General features: G+C 39.3%; 1 protein-coding gene across 12 annotated transcripts in view; it reads left to right on the top strand.

Moving 5' to 3' along the window:
• The window catches only part of macf1a (microtubule actin crosslinking factor 1a), a 536,531-nt gene that overhangs the window by 429,026 nt on the left and 93,753 nt on the right, over positions 1–13,752 (top strand). For all 12 annotated transcript variants that reach the window (XM_060847668.1, XM_060847672.1, XM_060847670.1 and 9 more), the window contains 5 exons: positions 357–516; positions 2,878–3,204; positions 4,402–4,486; positions 7,380–7,621; positions 7,753–7,959. In XM_060847668.1, the coding sequence (XP_060703651.1) occupies positions 357–516; positions 2,878–3,204; positions 4,402–4,486; positions 7,380–7,621; positions 7,753–7,959 (1,021 nt within the window). The remainder of the gene's footprint in view (positions 1–356; positions 517–2,877; positions 3,205–4,401; positions 4,487–7,379; positions 7,622–7,752; positions 7,960–13,752) is intronic.

The following is a 13,752-nucleotide window of genomic DNA, read 5'->3' on the forward strand; positions in this document are numbered from 1 at the left end:
GTAGTCAATGTGGCTAAGCATTTGTACAATCTTCTATTTCAGTTTGTCCCAATCAAATATTCACACTAGCTGTTTATTGCACTGTCTATTATGATCATGTGCTGCAAAGACAGGTTGTATTAATACATTATGCAAAATGTAGTTTTTATGTTGATGCTTTCATGAGCTTGCTTAGGTTGCTAAAGTCAAATTGTACTCAAGAATGTGTTACCAGCTTATGTTCTCTCTAAACCAGAGTAAATTAAATATTAGGATTTAGTTTAATTGAATGCAGTCAACCCGGACAATTTATGATGCTGTTTGTATAAATATTTGCACTGCTATAATACTTTGTCTTTCTTCATATTTTAACGCAGGCAGAGCCAGTTAGAGAATATTTTAATCATTGCAAAGCAGTTCCATGAGACAGTAGAACCTTTGAATGAGTGGCTGACCAGCAAGGAGAAGAAATTGGCAAACTCTGAACCTGTAGGAACTCAAACTTCTAAAATTCAGCAGCAAATTACACGCCATAAGGTAAGTGGCATTATTTCAAGGTATAATTTCTTCACACTGAGTCAGTTGTAACTGAATGACATGTTGTAAAATTCTTAATTTTTAGTCTCTTTTCTTGCTGTCATATTAATTTGTGTATTCTTATGTTACGAAGTGCACCAGAATTAGTGCTAAAGTTGTGGTTTGACTTTTAACTGCAAACTGTCTTCACTATGCAGTCCTTCAACATATTCCAAAACCCATCTCCTAAGGAAGGAGAAGGTATGATGTATCTGCAGTGTAAAATGACGCATTGCTTAGGAATGATTTGCAGAAATGTACAAGAGCCCTTTTTTTGGTTGTAGATAAACAAATGGAATGGAAATCCAACACAACCATCTATTTGTCCCCATCCCCTCCCATAACAAAACTTGTCAAATGCTGTGATGGTTATGGAAAAGGAAAACAAGCTTCCTTTTGTTTTGGCTGACGAGTTCAGACGTTTTCAAATTTCAGTTTTTAATGGATGTCAAGGAAACGCTAGAAAGAGAAGATAGGTTGGTAGCAAGCCAAGTTTTCACAATGCCATTCAGCTGAATGAAGAGCTACTACTTTTGTTAAGGACAAGCTAAAATCTGATTTGTTGATTTGAATTAAATTCCGAATCAGTTGGACTTAGCCTAGCAAGAACATTTTGTGTATGCATACAGATGCAACTCTCATTCTGATTTGTAACTAACCTTCATATTTACGTAAATCACTTTGTCTCAATTCAATTCCTACACACTTCCTTAATAAGTGATGTGAATTTGCCCAGTATTTCAGAAAAAAATCTTATTGTGAGAGCCTTTTATTTTTATGTCCATTTGAGGTATATTTATACAAATTATTTTTTTTTAAAATTTAACCATTTGCAACTTGTTATGAAGATCTTTCAACCCTATCCAACCCTAGCTTTAAATAAGGATTGTGCTGCTGTCAAAAAAATCGTGAGTTTCTTCCCCTTTTATAAATTGCTAGTTTTTGCCTCTCCTCTGAAGGCATCGAGTTTTTATTGGGATAAAGATTATTTGAATGTCTTGTCATTGTGGCTTTTATTCCTGTATTAATATTGTTGAAAGTATTTTACCAAGGGCACTTTTCAATCAAGGCAATTCTGTCATTGTTCAACATCCATACATGTGAACTTCAAACAGGATTCATGTTGCTTGATTTCTTTCTGCTGGAACCAAGTTTCCTATTACTGTCCTGGATGAGACTAGCTAATTTCAAGCAAAAAAAATAGCTGCAACTTCCCGGTTTGTATGACTCAGCCATTCACTGGATAAACTGGCTCTCTGGAGAACATAGTTGCAACTGAATTGCATTTTTAATTAGCCCAATTCTGCTGTGCTAATTAATTGTGGTCAAATAAAAAAGGCAGTTTTGTTCAGCATCTGTAATGAACTTTTTTTTACGTAATGTGAAAGACTGTTAAAGATCAGTCTTCTATGATTTCTCACTTAATGTAGACTGTTAATGAACAAATATCCTTAGGCGATTTAATGGAACTTCACAGCTCTGACCTTCTCTGTTATATAAGGATAAACGATAATGGTTGATGACATTAGTGAGAGTTGTAAAAGTATGAGTGCACTTTTTGTTGCATACAGATTAAGTGTTTCTAAATGCACAGTTGTCTAACCTTTTTGGACATAATTCAGTCCGTGTTAATGAAATTAAAGTGTCCTGATTTGCAAATTTATAAAGAATCTCTGTGCCATATGTTGGCCAATCTCAATTCTATTCTCGTGACTTTTGAAGTGGTTGTGTGTTTATATATAATATGTTTTTAATTATACATTATTGATGTAGGAATGCTACAGACAGAAAACGAGATTGAAGTGTTGAAGTGTTTACTGCATTCCTAGATTAAGAAGAAATAGCTTTGCAGATGTTTGCTTTAAATAAGCACCAAGACTGTTCATTTATTATTCTGGTTGCATTCAACTTCAAAACATTTTAGACTTTGCTTTGAACTTGCATTGCATTTTTTTTTGCATGGTTTGTTTGACACAATTTTTGCACCAGACACAATAAGCTGCACTAAATACTATCTTTGCAATTAATTCAGTAAACGTGTCTGGATAAAAATGGCTATGTTCGATTTATAACCTAATACTTCCACCACTTGATCTTGTATGAATGATTTATGATCCAGATTAAAGTGGTCCTTTCTGGTCTTTTGTCACCCTTCCTTTTTGTAACTCCTTAGAAAGTTTTGTTGTGTGAAAGATGTAATAGAAGGTGTAAGTTTATTTTGTTGAAGTTTATTTTGATATATTAATTTCTTTTCCTTTTTGCTTTTTCAATTTTCAATTCATTATCTTGTTTCTTTATGCTATAATTTTATCCTTGGTTCAGGCCTTGGAGGACGACATCACAAACCAAAGCCAGAACATCAAGCAGGCTGTCAATGTCGGCCAGTTTCTTATGACCTTAAGTGCTAAAGCAGACCAGGAGATGGTAGAGGACAAATTGGAGTCTATCCAGACTCAGTATAGGGAGATTAGGGACAGGTGCAGCCGAAAGGCAGACCTGCTCCAGCAAGCCCTTGCCAACGCCAAGATCTTTGGAGAGGAGGAGGTAGAGGTGTTGAATTGGCTGGCTGACATTCAGGACAAGCTCAGTCTGGTGACCGTCAAAGATTACAAATCTGATATCCTGCATAAACAACACACAGAACAACTGGTATTTCATTTTTTTTCTCATCTATTCTCTTAATTTTTGCATATATACTTTACCAATTTTTGTGTTTGTTTAATATTCATTCTGATTTTAATTGATTCATTTTATATTGGTTCAAATGTAACTTTTTGGTTGCGCTTAACATTTTGTTTCAAGATTTTCTCGAAGAATCATAAAAGATGCAATGAAAATAATTTGTCCCACGTATGTTATCAATCACACTATTTTATAAATCCTTACATATAACAGCTCAATATTAATATCCTAAATGTTTGCCTTCCACTATGTTGTTGAATTTGTCTTATTCTCCAATATTAGATTTCCCATTTGTCTTGACATATTGAGTTGCAACTGAATGTTTTAAAATAAGTTGAAGCTTTGAATCCGATTCATGTAGCCAAAATGTCATATATTTAAACTGGAGTCTAAAATACCACAACTAAGTTGACCCTATACAATTTTATGGTTCTGTTTTATTTGATTTAAATAGGAATATTATATTTAGAAGTTACTTCACAATATTTTCATATTTAATTGCCAAAACTCAGAATAAGCATGTTTAACAATGTAATACATTTAATTCAGCATTGCTGTGAATACTGGCATCAACCTTTTGAGCCAGTTGATCTGTTTGTTTTGTAAGTGCTCAGTGGCTATGTACTTACAGTAGAATGGCATAATAAGATTAAACAAAAACAAGTTAATGTTTTAAGACCAAGATTTGAGAAGTGAATCTTCAATCATTTAGTATTTTGATTTAACTCTGGGCAAATAGATTTTCTAAAAACAGATCCATCAAATTTTTGCTGTTATGTTAATTGCACTTATTAATTTTAGAAGTCAGCTGTTTAATTTTAAATTTCACATGTTTGGCTTTTCAATTATATAATTCATAAAGCAGCAATGCTATAACCAGCATAATCTAATGCTGGCCTAGAAAAATGTTTTGATTGTAACTCGATTTGAGGAATATGTGGAAGCTCATGTTCTAATGTGTCATTCTAAAGAATTGCTGCTCATTTCACACTAAGTCTCAGCACTGGTCAAGACAGCTGCTCTGTAAGTTTTCTTGCATTTGGCTATGATTCAGATTGAATCCTTTTTGGATCTCTCGGCATTAAAGTCATGAGAAGCAGGAATGATGTTTCCGTAGAAACCTCGCCATCCTTTTATTAAGCAGCTGCGATGATCTCTTTATAGGCTTTGAATGATGACATTATATCCCAGAAGAAGAATGTAGATCAAGCCATTAAAAATGGACAGGCCCTACTTAAACAAACTACAGGTAACTTCTCACCAATACTCCAAACTTTCTTTTTATTTTTGATCTTAAAATGTTGTTAGCAGATCAATATCAAGACGAGCAGGTACTAATTTCCAGCATAAGCAAGATTGTACAATAAATGATGTGTTTTTTCAGGAGTATATTGTAAACTTTTAATCAAGGCTTTGAATTCATTGTTCTGACTTGTCATTGTGTTGTTACTTACCGAAGCCCAGCATCAATTTTATACAGTGCATAAAGACACCATCTGCCAGCTTCCTGGCATCAAGAATTGGACTTGGAACAAAGCCCAATACTGTCCTTAGGAGTGAATGAGTTAAATTGTGCATTCTAAAAACATATAGATAAATGTTCTGCAACTGAAAGAAAGTTTTAAAATGATTTGTCTTCAAGTTAAAGCAGGTATTTTTAAGCAAAATGGCCTTCATCTATCACATTAGACACTGAAATTCAAAAGCTGTTACTGCTATCGGATATAAACTTATAAAATTTTGATGTTTTGGTATTGATTGCATGGTGATTCCTAGCCAAGAATTCCACCATAAGACTACTTTACAGTCTTGTTGTTCGATTAGCTGCAAAATGATGTCTTACTGGCAGAAGTGATAGCATGCACATTATTTTATTTTATTGTATCCAAGACACCACTAATGCCATATATGAAATTGGAAATGTGGGTGTTATCTTCTGCACTCAGGCTGTGTGGCATTTGCACATTCTCCCCGTGTCTGCATGGGTTTCCTCCGGGTGCTCCGGTTTCCTTCCACAGTACAAAAATGTGCAGGTTAGGTGAGTTGGCCATGCTAAATTGCCCATAGTGTTAGGTGCATTAGTCAGGGTAAATGTAGGGAAATGTGTCTGGGTGGGTTGCTCTTCGGAGGGTCGGTGTGGACTTGTTGGGCCAAAGGGCCTGTTTCCACACTCGCAACTTTAGGGGACACTTATACGCTGCTACTGCGCTGTTCTGAATTGGTTGACATTCTTAACATTACTTAAACAAAGAAAGCAACTGAAACATCTTTAAACAGATGCAGTGGATGCGGATCCATCTCCATCTCGAGCAACCGACAACTACAAACATCTATTACAAACCCACCGACTCGTGCAGCTACCTGAACGACACCACCTTTTACCCTGCCTCCTGTAAAAACCCTATCCCTTATTGCCAATTCCTCCACCTTCACCACATCTGTTCCCAGGGTGACCAGTTCCACCCACAGAAAAACCCAGATGGCATCCCTTTTCAAAGACCGCAACTTCCCCTCCCACATGGTCACCGTTGACCTCCAGTGCATCTCCTCCACTTCCTGCACCTCTATCCTTAAACCCCACTACTCCTGATGCAACAAGGACAGAATCCCCCGTTCCTCACCTTCCACACCACCAACCTCCACATACATTGCATCATCCTCCGCCATCTACAATCAGACGGACCCCACCAGTAGGGACATATTTTCCTCCCCAATCCTATCAGCATTTCGGAGTGACCATTCCCTCCGTGACACCCTTGTCAGATGCAGCCCCGCGCACCCCAACCCCCACCAGCCCTCACCCCACATTTGGCACCTTCCCCTGCCCCACAGAATGCAAGACCTGCACCATACCTCCCCCCTCACCTCTGACCAAGGCCCCAAAGGATCCTTTCACATCTGACAAAAATTTACCTGTACCTCTTCAAATGTCATCTACTGTATTTATTGCACTAGATGCGCACTCCTCTACATTGGGGAAACTGGACGCCAACTTGCGAATCATTTCAGGGAACATCTCTAGGACACCCTCACCAACCAACCAACCCCACAGCCCCATGGCTGATCGCTTTAACTCCTCATCCCACTCCTCCAGGGGCATTCAGGTCCTGGGCTGCCTCCATTGCCAAATCCTAACCACCTGATGCCTGGAGGTGGAACGCCTCATCTTCCACCATGGGATCCTGCGATCACACGGGATTAATGTGGATTTCACCAGTTTCCTCATTTCCCTCCCCCCCCCCCCCCACCTGATCCCAATCCCAAGCCTCCAACTCAGCAAGCCCTCCTGACTGTCCATCGTCTTTCCCATCTATTCACTCCACCCTCCTCTCCAATCTATCACCTTCTCCCCTACCTTCATCTACCTATTGCATTCTCGGCTACCTTTCCCCCAGCCCCACTCCACTATTTACGCACTGAGGAAATTCCTTGTTATTTGTAACAATCATATAAACATAAAATATCTTGAAATTGTACTGTTATCAGACTAGGCCATTGCCATACATTTAGCAATAATTTTTGTGTATCCACCATGATTTCTAAGAAAGTGTAGTTTTTAAAAAAAAGTCACTCCCTACCTAAATCACCCAAGAAAAGGAAATAACATTAAACTTAAAACCCCTTGAAAGGGCCTAGCAAGTCACTCACTCAAAGGGCTATCAGGGATGGACAACAAATACTGGCCTTGCCAGTGACATCCCACATCACGTTGTTTTTAAAAATTATTGTTGTTTGTTTTATAGTAACAGACCACTTTTTAAACATTTAATCAATCCTGAGATGTAGGTTTAAAACACTCAAAAATCAATAAGTTAGATAAATTAATATTAGAGCTGTCAAATGGTGTGTGGAAAGTCCAACGACTGGAGCAAAATTCCCATTATTTTTTTTTTAAAAAGTCGAAATTTTAAAATGCTTCAACTGGAGATTCTCTTCCTTTTATTTGGGAATAGAAAGCAGAACAGATCTTTAAGAAAAAATTGGTTTAAGGTTTTTTCATGTCGATGACCAGCTGCTAGATGTCCTTTAGAGGACAGTATTAAAGTGACGATGTTAACAATGTTAACATCTTAATCAGTACGTTGAATCTTCCTATTTCTTTATTTGTTACTTAATATTTTCTTTGATATTTGTTTCTTCAGGTGAAGAAGTGATTATAATTCAGGAGAAGTTAGATGGTATCAAGATTCGTTATGCAGAAATTACTACTGCCAGTTCCCGGGCGCTGAAAACATTAGAGCAAGTTTTGCAACTTGCCACAAAATTTCAGGCTTTTAATGAGGAACTGTGTGGCTGGCTTGATCTGGTAGAGGCTGAGCTTGCTGCAGGTACTCCACAGTCACCAATTGGAGAACAGATTCCACAGGTTCATGAGAGACAGAAGGTGAGCAGAACAGTCATGCATTAGGAGAATGAGAGTAGTATTTTATGCTCAGATTTTATTGTGCTGACATTTGGTTAAAGACAGCAGATAATGGTGCTTAACTGAATACTCAACTCCTTCTTAACAATCAGGAGTTGAAGAAGGAGGTGATGGAATACCGGTTGGTTCTGGACACTGTGAATGAAGTGAGCAATGCATTATTAGAACTGGTGCCATGGAGAGCACGAGAGGGTCTCGATCGCCAGGTGGCAGAAGCTAATGAGCGCTACAAAACTGTGAGCGACACTGTAACACAGAAAGTTGAAGCAATCGATGCTGCCATTCAAAGGTCACAACAGGTAAGTTTTTTTTTTCTTATATGAGCATTTCTGTGCCTGTTTCAGACACCACCTGGTTTGTGATAGAAATGTTCCCAGACACTCTGAAGCTCAAGCAAGTAAAATTGTCCTATTGAATACTGCAAACACTAATTGTGGAAACAGGTCTACACAGGATTTGCATGCTAATGTTTAAAACAGTGATGGCTAAACGTGAAGGATTATCCAAATTTATAGCCTGTCTGCTGAGCCTTGGAGATGCATTTTCTCTTGTATTTCATGCTGTTTGTTTTGACTGACATCTTATAGGTCTTTACTCGTGAGGCAATTGCATTAAGTTGATAAATCCTACATCACACCATGAGAATTTATTCATGTTAACAATTTGACGTGTCTGCAAATTAATGAAAACGTTATTATATAATGTGCATGGGGAAATTGTATGCACTTAGGCCACACAGATTAGATATTGTCTTGAACACTTCTATTACAGAAGATGTATGTTAACCAACTTCAAAGGATAGACATGGGGTAAACTATACATTTGGATTATGCCACTCTTATGAGAATATTTACCATAAACTTGTGATTAAATTTGATTCATTGCACCCTAATCTCCCGAACACACTCTTGACAGGGAATTGTGAGATGAAAACAGGCTTTTCTCCCTTTTCATCTTTGATATCAGACTGGCTTTAGTGAGGGTACGGGAGTAGGCTGTACTGTTTCCTCTGTCAAAATTAATTACAATGTAAGAAATCCAAGAGAAAGAGGAATATATATTCTGAAGTCTGCACAAGTGACAACCTGCCAAGCCTTTATTCTGCAAGCCAACATTTTGAACATGATTGTGCACATCCGTAATTTCAAACAATTTAGAAACCGAACTAGGCCATTGGCCCATTGAGTCTGCTCCATCATTCAATCATGGCTGTTATGCTCCTCACCCCCAGTTTCCTGCCTTCTCTCCATATCCCTTTAACTCATTACCAATTAAATATCTGTCTAATGTCTCAAATTTACTCACTGTCCCAGCATTCACCACACTTTAGGATAGCAAATTCCACAAATTTACAACCCTTTTGGGAGAAGTAGTTTCTCCTCAACTTTATTTTAAATTTGCTACCCCTTATCCTAAGTTGATGACCTCTCATCCTAGAATGCCCCACAACAGAGAGAATCCTCTCCATGTCTATTTTATCCACACCTTTTATCATCTTGAATACCTCCATTTGATGTCCCCTCATTCTTCTAAATTCCAGAGAGTAGAGGCCTAAACTGTTCAATCGCTTCATAACACAAAGCTCTCATCTCTAGGGTCAATCTAGTGAATCTCCTCTGAACTGCTTCCAATGCCAATACATCTTTCCCCAAATAAGGGGACCAAAACTGTGCACAATATTCCCAGGTACATATACCTTGTATAGTTACAACAATTCTTCCTTATCTTTATATTCTATTCCCTTACCTTTAAAAGCCAGCATTCCATTCACTTTCCTAATGATTTGTTGTACTTGCATGCTAGTTTTCTGTGACTCGTAAATTAGTGCAACAAGATCCCTCTGCACCAGAGCACGTCGAAGTCTATCCCCATTAAGATATTAGGTTGCTGTCCCATTTTATCAACCCAAATGAATGACCATGCACTTATCCACATTAAACTCCATCTGCCACATTTTGGCAACTGTCCTAATCTATCTATATCTATTTTTAAGGTTCTTATTTCCTCATTGCAATTTACCATCCCACCAATTTTTGTCATCTGTAAATTTGGCTATAGAGCCTTCTAACTCTGTATCCAAGTTGTTAATGTGGATTGTAAATAACTAGGGTCTAAGGACTTAATCCTGTGGCACCCTCTAGTTACATGCTGCCATCCAGGAAAAAAAAACATTTATCCTGGCTCTGTCTTCTCTCGTCAGGCAGTAATCAATCCAGGCTAATAAATTACTCCTAATCCCATATGATCCAACCTTGTGAATTAACGTTTGTGAGAAGATTTGTAGCTCGGATGCTCGTTGTTGTGGTTCTGTTCGCCGAGCTGGGAATTTGTGTTGCAGACGTTTCGTCCCCTATCTAGGTGACATCCTCAGTGCTTGGGAGCCTCCTGTGAAGCGCTTCTGTGATCTTTCCTCCAGCATTTGTAGTGGTTTGTAGCCACACGCTCAGATGACAAGCAACATGAATTCGACTGGGATAACACTACTATTATAGGACAAGCCAAACAGAAAACAGCCGGGGAATTCCTAGAGGCACGGCACTCATCCACAGATTCAATCAATAAGCACATCAACCTGGACCCAATATACCGGCCACTGCAGCGGACAGCTGGAACTGACGACCAGAAGCGGCAGATACAAATCACTATAAATGCCGGAGGAAACATCACAGAAGTGCTTCATAGGAGGCTCCCAAGCACTGAGGATGTCACCTAGACGGGATGAAACGTCTGCAACACAAATTCCCAGCTCGACGAACAGAACCAAAACAACTTGTGAATTAACCTTTTGTGCGGCACCTTATCAAGCGCCTTTTGGAAGTTCAGATAAATTATATCTACTGCGTCCCCTTTATCCTCTTGTTATTACTTTGAAAAGCTCTAGCAAATTAGTCAAACATGATTTGCCCTCATAAAACCGTGCCGACTCTGGACAGCATTTTGACTTGCCAAATGTCCTGATTTTGCTTCCTTAGTTGTTTCTAATACTTGCCTAACAACAGACCTTAAACTAATTGGTTTCCCATATTATACCTCCTTCCCTTTTTGAATAAGGGCACTATATTAAGCCATTTTCCAATCCATTGGAACCTTTCCCATGTCCAGGAAATTTTGGAACCGCTGGATCAACTATCTCCTCTGTCCGTTCCTTTAGTACCCTAGGATGTAGGCCATAAGGCCCAAGAAACTTGTCTGTCCGCAATCCTTAGTTTGCTTAGTACCTTTCCCTATCAATGTTGATTGTTCTAAATTCTGCCTTATCTGTTGCCTCTGACTTGCTCATTCCAGTAGGAATGGTACTATTGTCCTTCACCGTGAAAACTGAGGCAAAGTATTGATTCAGCATTTCTGCCTTCCGTGTTCCCCATTATTAACTCTCCGATTTCATCTTCCAAGGGGCCAACGTTCACATTAGAGGCTTTCTTTCCTTTTATATACTTGTAAAAGCATTTGCTATCTCTTTTGATATTTTGTGCTGGTTTTCTTTTGTAATTTGCCTTAGCACCTCTTATTAATTTTTTAGCATCCCTTTGTTTGAAAGTTTCGCAATCTTCCATCCTGCCACTGGCCGTGGCAATATGGTATACCGTAGTTTTTGACCTTATTATCCTTGATCTCCTTGTAGCTTTAAATGTTTTTTACTCCCCCCTTACCATCTTTTTCCGTGGGATATATTTTAGTTGTGAGGATTTGAGCAGCTCCGTAAACATCTGTCATGTCTCATCCATTGTCAGACAGTACCTTCCTGCCCAGTCTATTCATGCCAGATCTGTCCTCATGCCTATATAATTTCCATTGTTTAATTCCGGAATACGACTGTGCGACTCCACTTTCTCACCTGCAAACTAAATTTTGAATTCTATCATACTAATGTCACTACTGCCCTGAGGAAAGGGCTGTGGTTCATCATGTGCGATAACAAGCATGCACTTAAAAAGATTTGTATTTGACCCTGTGCTGACCTGCTCTTCCTATATTCCACAGGCATCACAAATACTGGCAACTTTCTGCTTTGCCATATGGGGGCCTCAGTCATTTCTTTGCTGAAAGTTTTGTGCGTTTAGTTACTTCAATCTTTTACGAGCATGTTCTACTTTTAAGACCGGTCTTAAAACTCACATCTGTAGCAGGCATTTTTACCCTTACTAATTCCTCCTTCTTTGGTTTGATTTTTTTTCCGTGTGGCTTTGTGCGATAGCGTGGAAGTTTCTTTAACATTAATCCTAAACTTAAGTACATAGAGTCATAGTGATGTACAGCATGGAAACAGACCCTTCGGTCCAACCCGTCCATGCCAACCAGATATCCCAACCCAATCTAGTCCCACCTACCACCCGGCTCATATCCTTCCAAACCCTTCCTTTTCATATACCCATCCAAATGCCTCTTAAATATTGCAATTGTACCAGCCTCCACCACTTTCTCTGGCAGTTCATTCCATACACGTACCACCCTCTGTGAAAAAGTTGCCCCTTAGGTCTCTCTTATCTTTCCCCTCTCACCCTAAACCCATGACCTCTAGTTCTGGACCCCTTGACCCCAAGGAAAAGACTTTGTCTATTTACCCTATCCATGTCTCTCATAATTTTGTAAACCTCTATAAGGTAATCCCTCAGCCTCTGACGCTTCAGGGAAAACAGCCCCAGCCTGTTCAGCCTTTCCCTGTAGCTCAAATCCTCCAACCCTGGCAACATCCTTGTAAATCTTTTCTGAACCCTTTCAAGTTTCACAACATCTTTCCGATAGGAAGGAGACTAGAATTGCACACAGTATTCCAACAGTGGCCTAACCAATGTCCTGTAAAGCTGCAACATGACCTCCCAATTCCTGTACTCAATACTCTGATTAATAAAAGAAAGCATACCAAACGCCACCTTCACTATCCTATCTACCTGCGGCTCCACTTTCAAGGAGCTATGAACCTGCATTCCCAGGTCTCTTTGTTCAGCAACACTCCCTAGGACCTTACCATTAAGTGTATAAGTCCTGCTAAGATTTGCTTTCACAAAATGCAGCACCTTGCATTTATCTGAATTAAACTCCATCTGCCACTTCTTGGCCCATCTGATCAAGATCCTGTTGTAATCTGAGGTAACCCCCTTCGCTGTCCACTACACCTCCAATTTTGGTGTCATCTGCAAACTTACGAACTATACCTCTTATCCAAATCATTTATGTAAATGACGAAAAGTAGAGGATCCCTGTGGCACTCCACTGGTCACAGGCCGCCAGTGTGAAAAACAACCCTGCACCACCACCCTCTGTCTTCTGCCCTTGAGCCAGTTCTCTATCCACATGGCTAGTTCTCCCTGTATTCCGTGAGATCTAACCTTGCTAATCAGTCTCCCATGGGGAACCTTGTCGAATGGCTTGCTGAAGTCCATATAGATCTCATCTACTGCTCTGCCCTCATCAATCCTCTTTGTTACTTCTTCAAAGAACTCAATCAAGTTTGTGAGACATGATTTCCCACACACACAACCGTGTTGAATATCACTCATCAGTCCCTGTCTTTCCAAATACATGTACATCCTGCCCCTCAGGATTCCCTCCAACAACTTGCCCACCACTGAGGTCAGGGTCACTGGTCTGTAGTTCCCTGGCTTGTCCTTACCACCCTTCTTTAACAGTGGCACCACGTTAGCCAACCTCCAGTCTTCTGGCACCTCACCTGTGACTATCGATGATACAAATATCTCAGCAAAAGGCCCAGCAATCACTTCTCCAGCTTCCCAAACAGTTCTCGGGTACACCTGATCAGGCCCTAGGGATTTTTGTGGTGTCACTATCCATTGTAATCTTCACCATATCATTAAAAAAAAGTTAAATTTCTAATTATTACTATGTGTGTATGTGGGCTTCAACAACCTGCAAATCTGGGGTGATGTGGCCCATGTGATCCCTGCAGTACCACAGTGGAGAGAGAAAAGATTGGATGTGTGTAAGCTGCATGATGCAAAACTTCATTTGTATGTGATCTCCTTGCCCAAAAATATATCTCCATATTTGAGACAAGTTCTTACTTTGCAGTAGATTACTAAATTTCAAGAGTAGTATAACTCATACATATATCTGAGTGGCAATTTCGAGTTTCC

This window comes from Hemiscyllium ocellatum, chromosome 30 (genome assembly GCF_020745735.1).
Source record: "Hemiscyllium ocellatum isolate sHemOce1 chromosome 30, sHemOce1.pat.X.cur, whole genome shotgun sequence".
NCBI lineage: Eukaryota > Metazoa > Chordata > Chondrichthyes > Orectolobiformes > Hemiscylliidae > Hemiscyllium > Hemiscyllium ocellatum.